At 44.8% G+C, this 23,500-nt stretch overlaps 1 protein-coding gene across 1 annotated transcript in view; it reads right to left on the bottom strand.

Moving 5' to 3' along the window:
• LRIG2 (leucine rich repeats and immunoglobulin like domains 2) overlaps window positions 1–23,148 on the bottom strand; it is a 35,345-nt gene extending 12,197 nt beyond the window's left edge. Inside the window, exons 1-11 of the mRNA XM_059717432.1 lie at window positions 22,954–23,148; window positions 10,680–10,751; window positions 10,065–10,139; window positions 9,393–9,527; window positions 8,414–8,557; window positions 8,128–8,271; window positions 7,057–7,200; window positions 6,643–6,786; window positions 3,638–3,718; window positions 2,092–2,163; window positions 1,880–1,948 (exon numbers count right to left, since the gene is read on the bottom strand). Of these exons, the coding sequence (XP_059573415.1) occupies window positions 1,880–1,948; window positions 2,092–2,163; window positions 3,638–3,718; window positions 6,643–6,786; window positions 7,057–7,200; window positions 8,128–8,271; window positions 8,414–8,557; window positions 9,393–9,527; window positions 10,065–10,135 (1,004 nt within the window). The 5' untranslated portion in view covers window positions 10,136–10,139; window positions 10,680–10,751; window positions 22,954–23,148. The remainder of the gene's footprint in view (window positions 1–1,879; window positions 1,949–2,091; window positions 2,164–3,637; window positions 3,719–6,642; window positions 6,787–7,056; window positions 7,201–8,127; window positions 8,272–8,413; window positions 8,558–9,392; window positions 9,528–10,064; window positions 10,140–10,679; window positions 10,752–22,953) is intronic.
• Between the last annotated feature and the right edge of the window lie 352 nt (window positions 23,149–23,500).

Genomic DNA, 23,500 nt, shown 5'->3' with positions numbered 1-23,500 from the left:
AAAGATTCATCTTCCAGAAAGGAGTGGCCTACCACTAACACAAGCCGGGCTTCTTCAGTAACAGATGGAAAAGGTGCAATTCACAGCACAAGGGATTTTTTTCTGCTACTTGAGAGCTATTTACCCTCATCCACCATCCTATAAACAGGAGGCAGTCTAGAAAACCTCACAATAGAAAATGCCTGATGTCTATAACATGGTCTTCTCACCTCCCCCCTCACAAAGACTGGCCTCATTTTCATCTGGTAATCTGGCCAGAATTAATAGGATTTAAAAAAAAGATTAAAAGACAGTTGCTTGTAAGAAGGCTATGAGTTATGCTCAGGCTAGCTTGGGGTGTGTAGGTCACCTAGCATTAGAATGGTTTACATGTTTGAAGATCACGTGCGATCTGGGCAGCCTGTCTGAGCAACAACAACAAATCTCTGTACTACTGCAAAGTTTATAAAAAGGCTTTTTCCCCATAAAGGGAAAGCAAAACATGATGGTTGTCAAGTGCCCTGGAAAGGCTCCTGATGGAACATTTTTCTTGCTTGCTGGCTGCATTCCAACTTATTTTGAACTTTTTACTGTATTTCACAACATGCAAGTTGAGTTTTGAAGCCCAATTTTTAACTCTTAAAATTTAACCTTGACTTATACATCATATCACCATCTCCTGAGAGCAGCACCGGGCTCAGTGTTTGGCTGGCACGGGCCAGGCAGAACCCCTCACAGGGGGTGGGGACGCGCTAGCCAAGCGCTGAGCCTGGCCCTGGCGAGCAGCACCAGGCTTGGCAGCGCCGCTCGCATGGGATGGGGCTGCACCAGCTGAGAGCTGCTACCCCCAGGTGCCTGGACCACAGAGGCCGGTATAAGCCGATCCCTTATTTCTGATCCAAAAAGGGAAGTCAACTTATATACCACATCTACAAAATTCCTAACTTTGGATCAGAAAAATGGGGTTGAATTCTACACCAGGTTGACCTATACACCATGAAATATGGTATGCAAGGAAGTAAGAACTGAGGCTTCGGTTTGAACAAAGTTCTCTTAATTACGCAAAAATTGGCCTTTTATGTGCCTTAGTTAGTACCTTTGGGTAGACAAGTACACAGTTCTATCATCTGGCCTCAGAGGGGCCATGTGCAGAGCTGAACTTTGTAATAATGAGGGGAGTAGTGCTAACAGCCACATTAGTAACCATAATGGCACCACCCGCTTGGTGGACCATCAAGGGATATAAAGCCTGCTCTAAGATAGAACAGTAATGCAGTCATGCACAGCAAACATTTAAACCTGGGTTTAACTTTTTGTAACTTCTTCCTGTTATAAGACATTTTCAGGCACAATATTCTCCACTTTCAAATTTTAATGCATCCTTCACAGCAAAAGGAGAGAGCATGCCAAACTCTGCTGAACTGGCTGATTTGCAGCCTGCTGACATGCCATCACACGGCACTATCAAACTGGGACAGACACAGCCCAGAGCTGCAAAGCCAAATCCGAAAGAGACAGGAAACCCCCAACAAAATCAAGAGCCAAGATAAGAACAGCTAACCACAGCTTTACTGATTAGAACATTGCTTTTAACTCCAGCACCTATTCAAGAGGTCTCTCAAACTATTCTTAAACAAGACAGAATAAACACAGGGAAAAAATGTGCCCAACGCTGCAAGAAAAAAGAGATACTTTACAGCATTTATGTTCAGGAAATGAAGATACCCATTTCATAGCAGACCCTAGATACCAGCAAAACAAAAGCCCACAGCATCTAACTGATTTTTACAAAGCTGTTTCTTATTCATATTTTGTCACAGAACTGCGACCCAGCAGAACCAACTGGAAGCTGCAGGGGATTCGATATGGGGCAGTATGCCACCAGCAAACATATACTTACAGCTCTTTGAGGCGAGTCTGAGAAAAAGCATCTTCTTGGACGGACATGATTGCATTGTTGTTCAAATCTCTGTAAATTAAGCAGAATGTCACACAAAGCACTGCATTTCATATGCTACTCTAAACAGTTACACAACTTGCATGCTGGAAGGAGAGAGAAATCTGACATTGATACAGAGGAAGCTGCAAGATCTGCAAGGCAAGAATACTTACAGATGTTCAAGTGCTTCAAGGCCCGAGAACGCTTTCTTTATGATGGACTTAATCTGGTTTCCTTGCAGAATTCTGAAAGAAACCCCCCACAGAAAGAAAACCTGAAAGTCAATATTAGTTCAAGAATACAAGTTCCTTGTAATGTCTGATAGTCCAATAGAATAGGAAACCCACAGTCATACACAGCACTTTATTAACTGGCAAATTAAGGCTCAAGTGTTTGTGTAAAAATCTGACAGGCTAAGTACTACAGCTCTGCAGAACAGCACTGCCCACCGTACGGACCTACCAGGAGGTCTTTCCTGACCTGGACAGAAACCTCCTGTTAGCACCCCTGCATACAAAGCCTTCCTCCTTCCCCCAAAGAATTTTGAAGTGAAATCTAATATTCTGACAAGGCTGACGAAAGTTAATCAATGCCCACTGCCAAACCCAAGTTCCACCCGTGGCACAAGAAAAAGGAGAATTCCAGAAAGTTCGAACGCTGCAGAGGCAGATGCTCTTAGCCTGCACAAGCTACTGCAACCATGCAAGCTTTCAGGTTATTACATACATTAGACATCAGAATTAAGTTGTTTCTTTTTGGGAGATGAAAATGCCAGGCACCGTTAGTTCTTTCTATGCGAACAGCTGAACCACTGGCTCGCAATCTCTCTCGGCAAAGCTTTCAGTAAAATGCTACCGAGAGCAGTTTTAGGTATCAACATAGCCAACAGAGCTATTTTAGAAAGCACAACTGAGACTTCAGGTCTCAAGCCTCCTTTCTGAAACGGTACTGGAAATGGTTTTGTTCTACATGTGCAGGCACTTCTCACATGTTTGACAGAAGCTCAGGGGAGATCTACCTCTGAATACAACTGGTAAACAAGCAGCTGATTTCCTAGCCTGGGCCAAGGACCTGGGCATACACTAGTGCTAACAACTCACACAGTGGTCATGCACACACCCATACGGCTTATATCAGTGTTGGGAGCAGATAAATCAAAAAGCCCTCCCAGAGTACAAACTACCAAAGTAAGCACTAATGCAGCATCTCATCACTAGATGCTGGAAGCCAGGGAGGGTATGACAAGGGACAGATCACTTCAGGTGTATCCTGTTCAGATGCTTTCCTTCTAAAAAAGCCACTCCTACCACTGTCAGAGGATACTGGGTTAGATGGGCTACTGGTGTGATGCAATTGGGCACTTCTGACATTTTATGATGGCAGAAAATCTGCTAAGAGCCCATCTACCTTGAGGAAGTGGCTATCCCAGGACAAAAATAAACAGTTTACACCCACATAATTTACAGCAGCATAGCTCCCACCTTAGGTTTTTTCTCGAGTTATTCTGTATTGGATTCTATTAACTGCATTACTTGGTGTCTGCACTGAGTAACATCTAGCACACAGGAGGTACAACTATATATAAGCATTGTTGACTGGAAAGACTTTTTGTCTTGTTTCATGTTTGAACTTAAACTACTTGTCAGTTAATATTTCTAGCTTCTTTTTTATTCCAAATGCTTTGAGATAATGGTCATTTCTATGGCTCATAATACGTACAATTTACTGAGCTTGTTGAGACCTGCGAAGGCTTCACTGGCATCTTCTATGGCCCATGAGATCTCATTGTTCCGCATATCGCTACAAAAATAGAAAAGTCTTGCTTACACACTTGGAAAATTATATCGCTCACTAGTTATTAGTAACCATGATAAAGAATATTTTTGTATAAATAGTACTGGGCTTTTGTGCAGCGCTTTCCAAAGGATTTTTTTACTGTTTCACAAACATTAAGCCTTGACATGATCAACAGGAAAACAACTGCTACAAGACAGGAAGACAAAAAACCTGTCCACGGCCACAACGTCATTGGCAGAGCCACAAACCGAACCCAGAAGCTCCAAGGTGCGGTCTTTGAGCCAATATTTACGAAAGCACGACTGACAATCTGGCTAATGCTCGTGCGAGACAAGTCCTTTACCAGAAACAGGGAGCAACTCCTGAAGTGAGTTGGCTTGTTTAAGTCAATTAAGCAATATGCTAGTCATGTTAACCTTACTGAGTGACAGGTTTGTAATAACATTAGCATATTGAAAGATTACATATAGATTGCAGCACAGAGCTGCCAGCCAAGATGGACCATATTTCCAGAGTGAGTGCGAGTGTTCTGCTCACAAATCTTGTTACCAGCTAATCAGATTTCTGTCTGACCCTTGGACAACATTTGTGTCCCTAGTAGAGCAGAAGAATAAATGATAAAAGCAAAATGGTGTCTGTGGTGTGGACAGGATTAGATGCTTCAGCTGGGGAGGGGAGGGAAGGATAATAGTTGCAGTAATATTTCCTTATCGCCTGAATGTCAAGGATTCATCAACGATTTTTCCTTCAAGCTACAATTTTCATCTGCCTTTCAATACTTTCGTACAATCGAGGTTATCTGTAGATATGGCAGTGTATGATGTGGGAGATGTTAAAGTAAAGCAATCAATATTTTAAATGCATTCATTTATGAGCCTGAGCTGACATGCAACTGTCATAAAAGAAGTTCTGAAAGTTAAGGACAGCGATAGTTAAATCCACCATTTAATATAAAAGTTGTTTCCTGGCGGTCATTTTTGGGTAGGTCAATTACCACATAGGAATACACCAGAAGTCCCTGACTCAGGCATTCCCCCTGTGGCAATCACTGCTATTTATTTTTATTCCTCCTGTTTTGTAACCTCAGCTGTTTGCATTAGCATCCTACAGCAGCATCTTCCACAATACAGATCTGTCTGTTCTATTCAGAATGAATTTAAAGGAAAGCTAATTAAGAGCATCCAGAATTCCACCGGGCAAATATTATAAACGAGGGTCTGACCTCTGCCACCTTTACTCACGTTGACAAGCACGTGCTCACAAGTAATTTCACTGACTCCAATGAGCAGCAATGCTCTCCACTCTAAGCAGAGGCCACACAATCTAGCCCAAGCAGCAATTTATGTGAATGCCAAATCAGAGCTCTCCCTGACAGACTCGTTTGTATTTTGTAACATATTCATGCTAGATGATACATGTGAGGTTCTTGATAAAAAGTGTATTCCAAATAAGTGGCACTGCCTGGGGCTACATTTATTCAGAGGTACTAGTCAAGTCTCCCAACTGGAAAACTTGCTTCTGGAGTTCTCCGAGGGTCTGCCCATTCCAGACCTTTGCATTGTTAGTACTGGTGTAGTGTTCCTGCCAAGTCCGTCACAATAATGCAAAGTAAAAAACAAGGCGATAAGATTGAAGACTTCGGAACTTCTCCTCTGTTCTTAGATGTAATCTGTTCTGCACCTGTTAATCTAATGCATTTATAACCCATATATAATCTGCAGTTTCTCTATGGTAACCACACGCACTACCTTTCAAGGAAAAAGTGGGGTGTAAAAGCACCGGGTACAAAGAGCAGTTTTAAGCCTGTCTTAACACTGAAATGTCAGGCAGGCAGGGGACAACAATGGAAATAATTTGACTATTATTCTGCATGCTTGAAGTAACTGCACTTACCTGTACGACGTGAACAAACTCCCCTGCCCCCTTCTCAACAGCCCAAGAGAAAAAGAGAACCTCATTGTGTGCACCAACAGTTTGCTCCTCATGCTTCGTTAGGCATGAATGCTTGGAGCCTTGTTAATCACCACTGCCCCTTGTCTGAGAACATTCCCCCATCCTGAACCAAGTGGCCTGTCTGTCAGCTGTGTGACGCCCCTTAACAGCCCAACAAAATCTACTAATTAATCTGCTCTTGTTCTTTTTCATGCTACTCTAAATCCAAGGGATTAGTTTTAATTATTCCATTAAAAGGTTGCACTAAGGTTAACAGAATATGACTGCTTACATAAGTCCCTCTGGTGATTTTGCCTATTTAGGCACTTCTTAATGAACAAACAGAGAGTTATAAACTTTAGCTCTTTTTCCAGTGAGCTCTGTTTAGGAAAATTAGAGGGTTCAGATCTACTGAGGGTGTTGTCAGTAAGTGCCAGGATGGACTTCTGGCAAAATAGAAGGGAATAGAGTATTCATTAGGAATACTCAGTAAAGCTGCTGCAGAAAGCCTGCCTTTGAATGGAGATGGCACTGCATACCTCTAGCCAGTTTGAGTTTTCGGTCTTTGGAGTCCAAACGATACACAATGAGAAGTTAAATTGGCATATGGGGTCTGGACTGACAGGCTATCCCCATAACTAGCACTTAAAAGACTAAGATGACCACACCACCTCCCTTCCCAAAGGAGGTGAGGTAAGACTGTCACTGGTGGTATACATTAATTAGTTCTGTGGGTTCACAGGACGCTCTCAAGGGTGGCTGAACTCCTGCTTTCCACCTGCACTAAATCTGCTTTGTTTATATATGTATTTATTTCTCGAAATACAGCCTGAAGTCTGGGCCCCTGCAGACCCTGCTGTCACTAAAGGCAAAGCGGAATCCCAGCAGCCACAAAAACTCACAGGCTGTTTAGTGCGTTAGATCCCCGTGTCAGCAGCATTCATGGCCTCTGCTGCCTTTATTTTAAAAGCAAATCAGCACCTGCCTGTACTTACAGAATCTGAAGATTTGACAATCCTTTAAAGACACCATCTGCAATATGACTGACTCGGTTGTCACCCAGGTTTAATTTTTCCAGTAAGCTGAGTCCCACAAAAGCAGATTCATCCAGGCGGGTCAGCTGGTTGTATGACAAGTCCCTACAAACATCAGAAGTACACTGTAAGAGGGCGGGGAGGAAGGACCAACTGAAGGTAAAAATATCAAATGATAGGCCTTGAGGAATTAAATCCCCTTGTTCAGACTTATTCTCACAAGCTTTTCATTACAAATTATGCAGTTTTCCACAAAGGCCTAGAAAGGGGACTGTGAACTTTCTTCAGCAATCTTCATTCTTGCCATACATGTTCAATCCAATCTGTTCTTGGTAACATCACAACAGCCCCACTGAAATTCAGCCCAGCACTTACAGTTCAGAAAGCCTCTGGCAGAACTCCCATGCATCTGGGCTGATCCTGTTAATGGCATTCTGACTAACGTAGAGCTGTTGCAGCGACCGCAAGCCATACAGCCAGCCCTTGTTTACTTCAGTCAGGTTATTATGTTCCAGCTCTCTAAAGAATTAGAGAAAACATTTTTCAAACAGATATTCAATGAGGCAACACATATTTTTGCAATACTCCCCAGCCGTGGATTTCTAAGTAATTTATTAGCACTGAACTCTCCAGCACCCCGATACACATGAACATACCCAGTTTAGAGAGCCCACTTGGGTAAGAAGAAACCCAAACCCACCACATGCACCACCAAAAGGTTAAGTGACTAGACCAAGGTCACCACGAGCGAGCAGCCAATCCAGGTTCCTGTCATCTCTTCCTGCTCTTGCTGTTTGAGGAACACGGATTCTTGTTTTACAAAAAACAACTCCCCTGAAACTTTTGGAAGCACAGCGTGGCTAACGTCAGACACTAATACAGCTAAGACACTGAACCCATACCTCAGTTGGAAGGCCATCCTATTTATAATGCCATCATCAGATAAATCAGTCAGACCTTGTTCCATTATGTATTTTTCTTTGGAGTGCCATTCCTCAGGAGGTTGGGGAGGGGAAAACAAAATTATCTAATTATTGCTGTAAGGCAGCACCAACGACTGGCTGACAACTACAACACCTAGGTTGCAGGGGCTGACTGGAACCCACTATGGGTGGACACAATTTGTTCAACAGCCAGGAGACTGCAAAGCCTTAGCGAAGTAGCAGAAAGAGTCAACCAGAGGGTGAAATGCTCTGGATGACCTGGGTGAAGCAGAAAGATGGCAGAGGAGACATGCACTACTGTCCATGGACCCTCTGTAGTTTCTCTTCAAGGTCAGAAGCCATAAGCTTCCATGGGGAAGAAGGACAGTGTAAATACATTTGTTGTGTTGCTCACTGACAACTGCAATGAAGCCTGGAAACATGAACAAATGTTCAGTGAGTGGCCCACTCCCAGAGCTGCAACCAGGACCCCCAACACAAATTCCACACCAAACACACTTACAATTCTTCAATACTATCCAAGCCAAAGAACGCTCCATCCATAAGTTTGCTAATCCCATTACGCTGCATCTTTAATGACTTTAAAGATTCCAGACCCTGGAATGTAAGACTTTCCACCGTTTTAATCCGGTTCCTTTTAAGTTCCCTTAAAAAAAAAAAGGAGGGGGGGGGTTGAAAAGATAGCTGTATGTATTAAGACATCTTCAGAAACACTTCGGCATCCACCAAGAATACATGCTCAAGTGAGTGATACAAATATAAGTACTAGGCCGGGGGCCTCCACTTACAGGAACTGCACATGAGGCAATTTGAAAATCTTTGGTGGAATCGCGCTGATTCGATTTCTGTTCAGTTTCACCACCATTAGAGAGCTGGAAAGATTATCAAGGCAACCCGCTTCCAGGGTAGTTATTCTGTTGTTACTCAGATTCCTAGGAGGGGAGAAGAAAAGAATTCTGGAACTTAGAAAAAACTCTACTAAACATGGCACGTACGACTCAGACTCGCTAACTTACACTAAACCTAAAGATTTCTTGCAAGGCTGTCAGGTCCCCAGTGTTGGGGATTTCAGCTCCAGTATCACAACTCAACTTGTCTTCCCAAAGGAACAGCTGGCAAATGATTCCCATTCCCCCCCACCCCCCAATTCTCTAAAAAAAACAGGCGTGACTAAGACAAAAAGCAGTTAAGCAACCTGCCCAAGATGAACAAGAACAAGCCTTCACAAGGAGGCCACCCATTCCTGCTGCTGGTCGTCAGAAACAGGCTTCCTGATCTCACATGACTTCTACCAGAGCCAAGAAGATAAAAATAATTTTCAGTGCAATGTGAGGAAAGAATGATGAAGACCTTGTTTCAATGTGTGCAATGAATTTAAAGGAAGGCAGTGGAGTGGGGGTGGAAATCGCATCATGAGGTGCACAGTTCACCATGACTCTGCCATCCATCTCTAAATAAACCTAGTGTAGATGGGCCCTTCAACTCTCAGACTCCCTTGGGCAGGGGACCATCACTTCTCTATGCAGAGCACAGGCACTTCAGGGTAGTTCCAAGGATAAGGATCAGAATCACGTGGCAAGTCGACCAAGGGGTCTGGACCGACTCCTCGCTCCCAACCCAAGTCACTAGGAAAAAAAACAGGGGCATTTGGGGGGGGGCACTAGACTGTGACAACCTAATCTTGTAATCTTGTGCCGTGTGATGGCATGTCACCAGGCTGCACATCAGCCAGTTCAGCTCATCACAGGCCAACTCTCTCATACTTACAGGTACTTCAGCTGCATTCGTGGGAACGAAGACGCTTTGATTTCCGAGATGAGGTTAAAGCTAAGATCTAGGTTCTCCAATGAAAGATAAACTTGGAGTTGCTCAGCATTTATCTCTGGAATGGTATTGTGAACTCTACAAACAAGAGAGAGCAACTTAAGGACAATCACTGGACCACACTGCAAGCTCCGCACCACAACTAGCTATAGGGCTTTGGGCGAGACATTTCATGTGTGCTTCAGAGTGCAAATGAACAGAGCCATATGTGTTTTGCATCCTGGCACAGCCCCTCCCTGCCACCCTGATGGCTACAATCTGTCGGGCTGCTTTTTTAAAGCAAGGTTTGAATTCTGGGGGCCTGGTTGCAGGGAGTTTTTGAATTCGGAAAACATTTCCTCCACTGCAGCAAAACCACACACGTCTCATGACAAGAGGACAAAGGGGACACCCAGTCGACTGGATTTCACTTAATAGGGGCTGCTGGTTTTGGGGCGGGGGCTTTTTTTTTTTTTAAAGAACAAACTACATTGACCCTGACACTATAATTCTGAGAGGTTTAAACAAGTTTAGGGGTTGTTTTTTTTAATCTGGTTTTCAACTTCTTTCAATCTTCCCCACTTGTTTAAGAGAAATAAGTTATTTTTCAACGTCGTTAAATAAATATTTACTTACAATGAGAGAAGAGTAATATTAGAAGTTGGTTCTCCAAAGTACGGAATTTCACTTAGCTCATTGTAATTCATCTTCCTGAAAGAGAGATTTCTTTACTGGCATTTTAAGAAGGGAAAAAGCCATTCTAGACAGCAGGGTAACTGATAAACATTTCCCCTGACACCACAGCATTGTAAACCCTCCAGCTGTATTCATGACATTCAGCAGTGGATAAAGCTAAGAGACTCCCAAACACCAAGTATAGAAACAAATCTGAAGAGAATAATAGGAAAAAGTCGTCTTACCCTGTACGTAAATTAGTTTAGCAGGATCAAAACTTAACAGTGCTCAAAAACCAATGCCCAGTTTCCAGTTTTAAACCCTGCCATCAGTGCTAGTCCTGCTAGAGCAGGCCTCTACAGGTGAGCAACTCCTGGCCTAGCGTGTAGCATGCAGGTAAGGGGGGCAGGGGGTGGGGACAGGAGACCACCTCTTCTACCTTGCTTCAGATATTTTTCAGTAATACAGACCAAGTCTCTCGACATGCCTTAGGAGTCCTAGCTTAGAAACTAATTAGGAATATGCAGGAACTCTGCACTTAATTATTTAAAACAAACAATAACTTGATTAACTTACACTTCTTGCAGCGTGTGAATAGACACTTCAATGCTCCAGTTAGATGACAGTAAGTGATTATGACTTAAATCCCTGGAGGACAAAGAGAACCGGGAGGTTATTCTGCAGCCTGGATCCAGGTCATTGTGTGCTACATAATGCAAGTCATTTAATCTGAAATCCGCAACAAGGGAAGTTCAATCTCTTTGTGTTTCTGGAATGCATTATTCATATTATACTAGAGGAAAGGTTTCTTTGAGCTTGCCATACTAGTTACTTGTGAAGACGACCCAGCTATGTTTTATGCCACTGTTTGACTAGGTTAACCTTTTGTTAAAAAGCATGGTTTGACAGGATAAAAGGTCATTACTGCTGAAACACCTACTGCAAGGATGCTTTATGTGATTTTAGCAGCAAACTTTTACAATACCTCAAGGTAAGGAAGGACGTAGAAGGAAACCCACCCCCCACACCCTTCAGCACCTCAACCATTGGGAAGGGCTTTACAGCAGTGACCCCATCTTCTCTCTCCTTCCTCCCCCACCACGTGCAAAACTTTTGACAGATGGCTTCACTGGTAAAGGTGGGTTTATTTTATGTAACAGTCTCTGCACAAAAAGCACACAAACGAGGAGCGGGAACACAGTACTGCTTTTGCCCCAATCATCTGCTTTTGCTTATGGGGAGGGAATGCAGAACCTGGGCAGCTTGCGAAGGCCAAGTCCTACTGGGCCTTTTCATCTCATCCCCTTCATCATTTTGCAAAATCCCCTGCTCTTGCCCCTGACCAGGTGTAAGAACTGCTATCTGTATTACACAGGCAATGATGAGATGAGATAAAGCTCCTTAGGGCAGGGGCTAAGACACATTCTGAAGCGACTCGGGGATCATCCAGAGCAGGCTTACAATGGAAACTTGGTTTCAGCCTTTGTTATATAGAGAGACAACTAGCACTTTACACAGAGCTGGTCATTAAAAAAAAAAAAAAATCCACCGTATTAATGCATTTTGGCATCTCTCTGGATCCGAGATGAAACCCAGGTGGGCTTGTCCTGACAATCCCAGCCTGGTGTTTTAACAACACCGAGTTTGTGAGACAAACTGTTACCCGTCTCTGTTACCTGTACTATCTCATCAGCACAAGCGCCGTGTTGACAGACGCATGCATGTTTGAACAACGGCCATCACAGCAGAAAGTCGCGTCCCAGTTAGCGCAAGTCAGACCTATCAGCAAAACGTTAGATACTTTCACCCTGAATGGCTATTATAGCTGTAACCATGATAATCAAGTTAAGCTGGCACAAGCAACAGCCCGTCACCTTTGTGGGGCTCTTTCAGATGTGGTAAACCGTCACGCACTGAATTGCTTATAAAAAGTTGAGCAACTAAAGCCTGGAGAAAGTTAGGACGTACGCAGCACGTGGCACAGATGCTTCTAGACACGTTGGTAAGTCTTTATAGGCAGTTTCTAAGCAGAACCTTCTAATATAATTGCATGTTCCACGCTTTAATTGGGTTTGCAGTCAGGATTGCTTTTGTGTTTTAAGAGAAAGGAATACTCTTCACGAATGTAACAAAAGACAAGTTTGAATTTGAAGCAAGTTCCATCAGGATTTCAGTCCTTTAGCACCTTGAGAGCGCTCCAAATTCATTTCCAGAAAACATCCTTTGCAACTCGTCCCCAAGGTCTGGGCACGTGCAAGCCCTTCTGACACTGCTGCCGTTAGCAAGGGGACCCAGGCGGGTCAGAAGTACACACGGAACGGGATCTTTCTGCTGATTTACCTCCACAAAAGCACTTTTTTACTTCATTTCGTAAGCCCGAGTCTGGTAATTGCAGCTCCACACGTGCATTTTACACCACAACGCTACTGCTCTATCACAGCTACTCTAACATTTCTGTGAGCTTCGAAGCCAAGTCTGCATAATCTTATTTTTATTTTCTTGTACTTCTATATTGTTTACCTTCCTCCTGCTACAGTAACGTTTTGCAGAAGAGACCTCTCTTGATCCTACGAGAAATGCCGAGGAAAATGGACTGTCAAAGCAAACTACGCAATACCAATAATCCTGTTACAACTGCTACAGCAAGAGAGAGAGAGAAAGAGAAAAAAAACAACATCAGATACCTTGTTAGCTTCTGAACCTTCAAGCAACTAGTTGCACAGACTGATCGCACTGTTAACTAGCTGATTTACGGTATTCACCGAGTGGTATACGGTACTGTTTAGCAGCCAGAGCCTACACTGTTAGGCACACTACAAACATGAAGACAAACCTTTCCAAGACCACTAACAAGTCAAATTACGGTAGGAGCTGCAAAGAACGTTTCTCCAGCAGACCGATTAATTTTCTAAACATAGTCCTTAGAGGTCTCCAAAAGGATACGGGCTAAAAACTCTTCCTTACATAAAATGTCGTGAGCTATTCATTTCTCTCAATACCAACACTATGTGAAAGGAAACACTTTTATCCTGACACTTAACCGAGGAGATAAAAAAGCCCACCTTTACCAAAAGACTAAGAAGCCACTCATTTTTAGAAGCAGGCAATATTTATCTGACAGTGATCTGAAATTTAAGAGTCACAAATTAAGCCATGCTTGAAAGACGGTTTTTGCTCTTCCCCAGAATCACCTTCAGGTGCAGCGAGATTTATGCTTTCTAGACAGAGTTTCGGTACGGACCAAGACGACCCCCAGAGCCTCCTAAAACACCTTCCAAGCGTGCGAGGCAAACATTGTCTATGTTGCAACAGTGACATTGTTTGAATCACACACACACCCCCCCGTCTCTTGCTTATAAACCTCTCAATTCAGAGCTTGGTTGAAGACAAAACGGTATTTTTGTAAAATCATGCAGCTTGTTTATGCGGTTGCGACTGCCACATCCAGAGACAAAACAACTGGCCTCAAATTATCAAGAAGGCTGAATGAGGATGGGGAAACCATGAGCTACAAACACCAACAAATACCTACAGATGCAAACATACTGCATTTGATTTGGACAACTAGAGGGAAGGGCAGATCAGAACCAACTGAGAAGTGCATTGAAGAACAGGGATCTGTCCTCTTTGCAAGCTCTTTAGCAGTTCCCAGTTGCCATGCACTGCAGGGCTGGGATAGGCAAGCATGTCTTTTCATAGATTTGATGGATTCCAGTTCTACACCATAGCCACGCTGCCATTCAAACGTAAGGAGAGAAGGCAGGTGAATCCACAGGAATCCACACAAGTCAGCAGAAGCGGCAGCAGAAACAGAAGAGTTTACCTGCCGTTCTACAAGGGCAGCATTCGTCTCAAAACCGCTGTTTACCAGTTGAGTTCTGAGGCTGGCTGCCAACAATATGTCTAGCCTGCGATCTGAGGACTTCCCTGGCTAATGTGCTAATTCGGGAAGTCAAGTGCATTGTACAAGTAGAGACAGTTAATCCATCTGAGGACCCTGACAGTGGCCAGTCTTAGCTGCTTTGGAACAATTGCAAAAACCCCCTAACACCACAATATCGTACAGCAGTGCGTTGTACTGGTGTGGACTTACCACTCAAGACTCAGCAATTGCATATGCATTTCAGGTTTCTAAACATGCTTGACCTGCCTTGGGAATTTTCTCCTCCAAAAACACCTAACAGTCCATCCCTCACTACATCCGAGACTTGTTACAAAGCCAGACTGAGTCTTTATTCTTCAACATCAACTCGACCTGAGGTCCCTTCCGACCCTAACATCTATGAGCAGTCAGTAATATAGCTTACCTTCCTTTCATCGTTCCCATTACCAGAAACCCTGATGCTGTTTGAATATTTATGGGCAGATGAGAAAAAACAGATCTTCAAGAGAGAAGAAATAAGGCCTTATTAATGTTGTGAACTAAATTCCCACTCATGCTAACCTATAGGGATCAAGCTGTAATAAGCGATGAATTATTAACATTCTTGATATCATGCAGAGTCAGAGGTGCTGCTAATGTACTCATTTAGTTCCATCAGGATGTAAATAATTCAGATAAGACACGCAGAAAAACAACAGATTTGTGAATGATAACTTGGGCCTGCAAAGAAAATTTCAGAGATAACCTACAGAAAGCTATGGAAATCACTCAATGCTTTTTCTTCTTCCGAGACGGTGGAGATGAAATGGAGCAGTCTGCAATTGAAATTCTGGGCCCAATAGCTTTGTGGACTTGTTTCTACACTATGTACTGTTTGTCAGCAGCAAAAATAAAAAAAGAGGGGAAAGTCAAGCAAGCATTTAACCCCCACCCCACAGACCTACATAGGAAAGTAATAAAATAAGCTTATCTTCCTTCCACCTAGTTAGTTATTGGGGCTGTAGCTCTTTTTGGCACTAAGCTGCAACACTCAGGAACTAACCGATTTTATTTTAATTCACATGGTTACAATAGACGAAGGACACCTTAAAGAGCGCGCACAACAGGTCTGACATGATGGTAAAATACCCCAGACCTGCCCTCCTGGGATTCTGCCGCACACACAGACAAGGCTACAGCTGCAAAACCTTAAACCTTGCCCCCCAAACTTGTCCCTTAGGACTTTCACAGATCATCTCTAACCCAACCCACGCAACCCCTTGCAATCTGGACTGGATCTCTGGCAAAAATATCAGGAATGAGCCATCTCAGCTCACCCACTGCCGAGCACAGACCAGCTCCTCATGGAAGTGGTGGCTGGAGTCTTCTACCTCCTCAGCAGCAGGAGTGACCACTGGTCACCGACCAGTGATCCCAGCTCAATCAGACTGGTGGACTCCTACCACTTCCAACACCACTGAGCAGCAGCCCAACGGCAGCCCCGGAGCCCAGCCCAGTTGCTTGTCAAGGAGCTGCGGACACACAGGCGTCTGAACTCTGCCCCTCCTGCCTGGTGAAAGGGTCACTAACACCAGAAGCCTCTTGACCGAAACAGCCAACACAGAGCTCCGAGGAGGAATCCTTCCTTCTCCCTTCAGTTGTACGGCAGTCCAGCTCCCCACCCTGAGCCACCTCGAAGAAGCTAGCCAGAGGCCAGGTGCAGGCTCACCTCTGTTGGCTGCCGGGGCAGAGGGAGACAGAACAAAACTTGTGGCAGATGCGAGTCCCGCTGCTAAGCACGCTATCAGACGGTGCCCGGGTACTGCAGCAATAAACGCTACGTGAACTAATACAGAAGAGAACTAGGCCGTGGAAGACTGAACTTGTCTCACTCGCTCTGTGGTTTAGGCACGGTGGTAGCAGTCACTAGCACTTAACTCTGAAGAAGCAGATTAATGTTTAATGACCTCTGAAATTTGGGTTTCTAAGCTTTCAGAAGGGCATAGTTATAACACCGGTTTCTAATGCAACCAACAGATAGCAACGACTAAAAATCCCTTCAGAACTAAATATGGAGAAAGAGCACGGATGAAAGCAAAAATGCGGTGAATAATATCCCGCGCGCAGGGATACAAATGCTGAGCTCCCCAGACCTTTTCAGTTCTGGAGAGCATAAGCTGCGCTCTATGGGCTACGGGCCAGCAGCGAACAGATCTGCCTGCTCGTATGGTGCAAAGGCCTCATTTCCAGCTAGACTACAGGAACTGCCAGATATGTTAAGCAGCTTTCTCAATGCATCTTTCCATGTCAGTAGCTGTTCCTGTAGAGGAGGACTTATTAGATTATAAATGGGGTGGGAGTATAGGGAGCTCTGCAGGCAGCAGGGAAAAATGACCATGAGATATTCTCTGTATGAAAAAAGTCTACAGTAAGAAATAAAAGTCAGCCTAGAACTGTGACACAGCTTTCATGATTAGTCCTGATGGTTTGCCAGATAATACCTTCAATCTTACTGCTTTGTAAGATATAGCACAGGTCCTGCACTATTATTGCAGACCTGGGAAAAGCAAAGCCTGGGCTTTGGGCCCAAGTAAATTTTGTTCCCTGAGGATTCACGTGTTATCACAGAAACGGAAACTTTAACTAAAACTAGCCTACCTTATACCTGGTGGTTGAAACTGTTACATCATCATTACCATGTCATGTTAAATACCACACTGCAACTAACTAAGAGTCTTTGGCCCCTGCCACCCCCAAAAAGGATGGGGGCGGGAATCTCAGGCACAATTCCTGCCAATTCCTTGCATTAATCATTTTGCACACGCTGGATTGAGAATGTCTAGAAAGGCTACAGGTAAGAAAAAAGGAAGTTTAGACTAATTCCTGGGTTCAAAAGGTAAGAAATCAGTGTTCTGCTGCTCTATGCCCAGAGCAGTCCACAGCCAAAGCTCTTAAATTTGCTCTTCTGGAATCCTGTGTCATTACAGACAAAACCCATAGTGTCTTTAACAGATTGCTAAAAGGAAAAGAAACTAAATATTGAATCTCCTTAGGAACCACCTTGCATTTCACCTGATAATGAACTACAGATTCGGTACCATTATTCTTTTAAGATTTGGTAAAACGGACCCTTTCACTTTTCTACCTCTTCCACCAGACCATGTCATGTGCCAGCCTACAGTAGATCTTGCTTCACTTTCTCAATAGGGACCATGAACCAAATCCCTTAATTTTCAGGACGGTGAATAAGAGATTGGAGAGAAGCCAGCCAGGTATAATCCAGCGCATCAAAGTGGGAAAGGAAGTAGAAAAATGTGTTTTCCCATTGTACAGATCAAACTTTTTCCAAATGAACCCTGTACTGCGGGATTCCATGGCGCGTGGTGACCTTTCTACGGTGAGAATCTGCTGGATTTAACTTTTAAAGCACAAATGAACAAGGGCACAACAAAACTGTCTGAACACTCTAATAAGAGTCACAATTTGTATGCAAGCCAGTAGAGCCCATCAAGTATGGAGATATTACAAAGAACACAGGAAACTACTGATCTGGCTTACAATACTGGGGAAAGGCAGTAGGGTCATCACCTCTCTATGAGTTTGTGCAAAGTCTTGATGTCCAAACTTGCCCGCATTAAGCTCTCTCAACTGACAGTATCAATCAGTTTTTATTAATTAATCTACCTTCTTCATTAGTTTCATCATGTAGAAACAAATTAAAGCAGAATAGCAAAGCATAAAAGCATATTCATAAAAGCTACAAGATTAATGCAATGATCTATTACTACGTTTTAGAACAACTGTTTTACAATAAATAATTCAAAGAGATCTACTGCAGAAATATACTGGGACCAGCAGCAGGACAATAAATTTGCATTCTGCTTGGGAAAGGATACAGCTTAAGAGTCAACAGTTTACAATCTTGATTACTACTACAATCTTTTCCCTCTACAAGACCCACATAGTTTATCCTGATAGAGTCAGAGTATCTTCTCTATCACATGCTATTATTATGCATTTGATTGGTCTTTCCATCAACCTTCTTTGTGAAAATTTAAATTAAAATTCTTATGTGAAGGGCGCACTCCTATGATAAATTAGGCCTAGCTGGTAACAGAAGTTTTCATTGACAAAAAAACACCTAGAGGGTATGACTACCTGCTTTTACAAGAACTTTTGTATTTGGTTTGTTACTTACAAGATAATTCTGGCACTACTTAGAGCTCGTTACCACTACTGCTGACCTTGTTATTTTGGCAAAAAGACCAACGGGATACAACATGTATATTGGTAAGGGAAAAAACAAGAGCCCGGCTTTCCTTACTTGGATGTATCACTCAATCATAGAGATAAGATTTTCTGTTGTTTCCATCCAGGACAAAGTATAATCTGTACTTCCTTCTTCTGAAAAACAACCGTCTCAGACATGCTTGGATCTGCACTCCGAAGTCCAGGTTTTGCAATATACAATGATGTGCAAACTCTGTATTTAAAGGTTCATCTGGCATTGTACACAGCAGCAATCTAAACATTCATTGTGAGACGCACTGCTTTGTTTGTTGAGTAAACAGGAGGAAACAAATACCAAATTAACTGTTTTTACAGAAGTCCCCAAAAAGCCAGTGGAACCGACAAAGTATATGAAGCTTGCTTCGTCTGACAATTACCATTGCTCAAGTTTTATTAAAATGCATACAATTTTAACCTCTGTGGACTAAAACTGCACACACAATTTAGAGAGTTTATCATAAATTATATCTGACTGCAGCTGAAGAAAGCTCTTCAGATTTATCCACTAAAACCACTTGGGAATTTTCTCTCCATATGGGGAAAAAAGCCTAGCTGTCTTGTGCACGAGGTCAAATCAGATGTCATTCCTAGGCCACCCTGTCTAGATTTTATTCCGCTACACAAAATTAGTTGGGTGCTATATTCAGAAGTTACAACATTTTATGGCTAGAAGGGAATGCATCATCTTGTCTAATCTCCTGCATAATATGGAGCACAGGACACAGCTGTTTTTCCTAAAAATTACAGTCTAGTTGAACCTTAGTTACTGAACTTGAACTAGTAATTAATTCTATGTTGGCTTTAAAGTAACCAGCGATAGAGAACTCGCTGTAAGCCATAGTAACTAACCACTGGAACAAACAACCCCCACTGTTAAAACAATCCTTGCTTAATATAACGTGCAGATTTTTAACTTTTATTTCTAACCACTGCATCGTGTCAGTTTATTGGCTAGACTGCAGCAAAGTTACCCAATTTCTGTTTCAGGCTCACACTGGCAGTTTGCATTCAACTTGTTGTCCAACACAACCCCCAAGTCTCTCCCCTGTAAGCATGGCCTACAATCTTTGCTCCAAAATGTGCGAGCTCGCTGAAACGTGCATGGATGGCTTGCGCCAAGACCTTAAATGAGGTCACCTCCACGATGTACCATGTTTACTCCTTCATTTACAAGAGATCTGTCTACAGTTACGGTTGTCTGAAATGTCCATCACAAAACCCACATTTACAGAACTCTTACTTGGTGGTAGGCAAGCTCTGCTTGAAGCTTATGCAGACAGTTAGGCAAAGTTTTATTAAAATAATAAGGAGTCTTTCTGGTCCTTTAAGTGAAGCAGAAGGAAGCTGTAGTGCAGAACTGCTGTCTAAATGCACAGATCTTTCCCTCCTGAGAGGGGGAAATTGTGTAAATTATTTAAATCCCTCTAGCAATTTTATCATTAAACAGCTTTTGTGCACTATTCCTTGTTTGGAGCCAGAATATCTAGAGTAGCTGTAGCGAAGAAAAGATGTCACCCGCCCCATACACTTCCTATGCCAAAATCCTGAAAGCCACAACAGAGAACATGCACTTAATTATTGTTTACAGCGTTCATCAGATTGCACAACTCTGCAAAGCAGCCAACACCACTTCTTCCCATTGCATGCCATGCCCAAGCAGTTTTAAACACACCCTTCGTCTGCTCAGAGGGAAATACAAGTACTGTTGTAATCCTGAAAACCTGCTCTCAGACACAAAAGCCTTTTTGTGTTCTTCATTAGCTACCTGACTAACTCCCAGTCATTTTTCCAGGAACACAGTAGCTTCCTTGGAGAAAAGCAATGTATGGACATCCCAAACCTTCCCAAGTTTGCCCAGTCTTGTAAAAGCCTAATTTCTGGGTGTATGCATACCCATCAACACCGATTTAAACTCCACAGTTCTCCTTTACCACTTTCCCTCATTTACTGGAAGGGAGTAAACTTCCTTGTCTTACATGCTGCATTAACTAGCTACAAAGAAATGAGCAGAACAAGATACCATGAAGGCATGTCTGGCTTCCCACAGTTCAGACAGACCCCTGCCTCGACAAAACTACCAAGTCCCCCCAACACGTTCTGTTCCTGAGCACCTACATAAGCCAAGGTATTCCACAACTTGCTATAAGTAACTGAATATGGAGTTTGCATATATCTTCGAAACAAACGCGTTTGTTCGGATCTTCTTTCTAAACTGCTTGAAATGTAAAAGTCAAAGGGACCTAAGCTAGAGGAAACTGAAGCAACAACACTACCCATGAACAGGGCCCATCTATTCCTTCATACACACACACAGGTACTAGATTTTCCTCAGTAATTTAACCGCTCTTCCAAACTAGCCATTTAATGTTCAGCTGAAATGAAGATGACAACTAAAAATATGCATGGAGTAGCAGAAAGTCCCAACCATAAAGGCCTTACAGCAGTCAGACAACACAGGACAAGAGGAAGGGTGAACAACAAACAAAAATGATGAGCTGCAGTGATGTTGTACCTGTGACGGTCCAGGAAAGATGCAACAGGTGGGGATTGCTGCAGGTGATTACTAGAGCTGTTCAAAAAGTATCGAAACTATTTCCTGCAGCATCATTTGCAGGTGTTTTAGCTTAATCTCCTTCAAAGTATGCTCCTTCTGCAGCCACACACTTCTCCCAATGTTTCCGCCATTGTTAGAAGCACCCCTGATGAGCGGTTTGTGGAATCGCTAAAAGCTGCTCTGTTGCATTTTGCTATATGGTTTCCACATCACAAAATCATCTTCCTTTCAAGATTTTCTCAGTTGTGGGAAGACAAAAAAGTCACACCATATCCCACAAGTGCTGCAGCTTCCATTTTCACCTGATTCGGCCCCATGCAACCCTAAACTAAGTAAAACCTTGGAAGAAGACTTTGTGATGTGGAAACCATACAGCAAAGTGCAACCGAGCAGCTTTTAGCAATTCCACAAATTGCTTATCAGAGGTGCTTCCAACAATGGCAGAAACATTGGGAGAAGTGTGTGGCTACGGAAGGAGCATACTTCAAAGAAGATTAACTCAAAACCCCTGTAAATGAAATATTTTGTTTCCTACAGGATCAGTTTCATTACTTTTTGAACAGCCCTTTTATGTTTTACTGGGCAAACTGCACGGTTGGTATAGACACAGACAAGCTTTCAGATGCAATGCATTTTGCTTCAGGTCACACAGCAATAACACATGTATATACCCATATTTTTTGGATAGGGGCTTAAATAATCCCCTTCTAATTAACCAGAAAGAATTCAAAGGGGGGGGGGTGCAGCACCGGGCAGAAGAGGGTGAGAGGACAGCTGTATCCCACAACGGGGAAAGAGCAAGAGACAACGTTGGCACAAAAAGCCAGCCAGTTTGCACAAGGTAGGGAATATCCAGTATAATCTACAGCCAATTCCTGAAACATTCAAGGTCCTGCCGTGGGCTGCCAGGTGGTGGTGGAAAGAGGCACATCAGTCCTAGAGCGTTAGCACGTGGCACCTTCCCAGCAGGGATCCAAGTCCAGCCGTGCTGGAAGGCAGGGCCCTGCCCGGGCTCCACTCCATTCCTTTGCCCCCATGCACCAGGTGCTGCTTAAGCTGCTTTCGCAGCTGCTCTTAACTGTGCAATAACAAAGGCCTAGCAACCTGTAACGCTTCAACACATTTTACTCCTGACACCAGCTGAAGAGGGCTATGAGCCCTTCTCCTCCTTTTTTGTCAGTCAGTTGGGGCTGAATAGAAACAGTGACATGAATTACTAGAATTAGCTAAGCAACACCTTAAATACACGGGCTGTTTACACAGCAGTCAAGTACGTTCCCTGAAGGACTGCTGGATCGTTACATGCCTTCGCGACCTTCCGTGTCTCCCCAAGTGAGCTCTCCAACCCCGAGTGCTGCTAGAGACCACCTCAGCCTACCCTGACGAAAGCCGTCACATTTTGCGTGGGTTAGCAACTTAAATCGCTTGTCTGCACCTCCGCTTTCCATTACAAATGCCCAATACTGCCAGGACTGGAAGAGCGGATCAAGAACGCTGCCTCCGGCAGCCCGCTGGCGGGGGCTCCCCTCCGCTGCCTCCATCGCAGATGCAGTTTGGGGCAGGTCTTTACCGGGAAGAGGCCCGTTTCCAATACGTGAGAGGAGGAAGTATCTAGCGCCAAAACAAAAAGCAAGGAAGACGACACCAAGCTGTCAGAGACAAGCAGGGGACACACGGCACCTGGAACGTAACACCGTTTAACCCGAGTGGCGCGTCCTACATGCAGCGAGCACGGGGCGCCAAGCGCAGGCGTCGAAGCAGACGATGCATCCCAACCACCTGCGCAAACGCGAGTCCTACAAGCTCTGCCCTCCTCCTTTCTCTCGCACAAGCATTGCCCAAGTGACTCTCTGACAGCCAATTAACGCTGGGACACGAGAAAGTCTGACCACCGCACCACTAAGAATAAATAAAAACAAAATGCCAGCTCTTTTCACAGCAGCATCTCGGCTGATCGGGCCGAATTACTCTACGAATCTGAAGCAATTCTCAAGTGAGCTGCGACATCCTCCCGGGCCACCCAAGGACAGCTCGTCTCCAACCGGCCGAAAGCCCGCCGTGCGCCGCCGGGGCCACCACACCGCCCCGCGCCACGCGTGACAGGGACGGCTCCCCCCCCGGGGTCTGCACGCGGCCGCACTCACAGGGCGGTGGTGCCGGCGGGCAGCGGCGGCAGGCGGCGGGCGGGCGCGGGCAGGCGGTGGCGGCTGCAGTCGAGCAAGCCGCGGCGGCAGGCGCAGGGCGCGGCGCAGGGCGCGGGCGGGGCGGCGCAGGCCCCCAGCACCAGCGGCAGCAGCAGCAGCAGGAGGCGGCGGCGAGGGCGAGGACGAGGCCGGGCCCGGCCCGCGGCCCCCGCGCGCGCCCCCCGCATCCCCCCGAGCGGCCCGGCCCGGCCCGGCCCAGGCGGCTCCGCGGCGCAGGCCCACGCCCCGCCCACGCCGCGCCGTGACGCCAGCGCGCGCGCCGGAGGGGCGGGGCCCGGGAGGGACCAATCGCCGCTGGGGGGGCGGGGCCGAGCCGCCACCCGCTCCTTGACACGGAGGGGGGCAAGAGCGGGCAGGGGCGTGGCCCGGGAGCGCCACGCCCCCTCGCAGGCGGGCCAATAGGGAAGGGGCGGGGCCTGACCCGGAAGCGGGCGGGCGGCACGTGGTTCCCTAATGCACCTCCTGCAGTTGGCGGTTATCCCGCCCT

This window comes from Alligator mississippiensis, chromosome 14 (genome assembly GCF_030867095.1).
Source record: "Alligator mississippiensis isolate rAllMis1 chromosome 14, rAllMis1, whole genome shotgun sequence".
Lineage (NCBI taxonomy): Eukaryota > Metazoa > Chordata > Crocodylia > Alligatoridae > Alligator > Alligator mississippiensis.
Note: the sequence above shows the minus strand (reverse complement) of the source record. Positions and strands in the feature narration are given on the sequence as shown.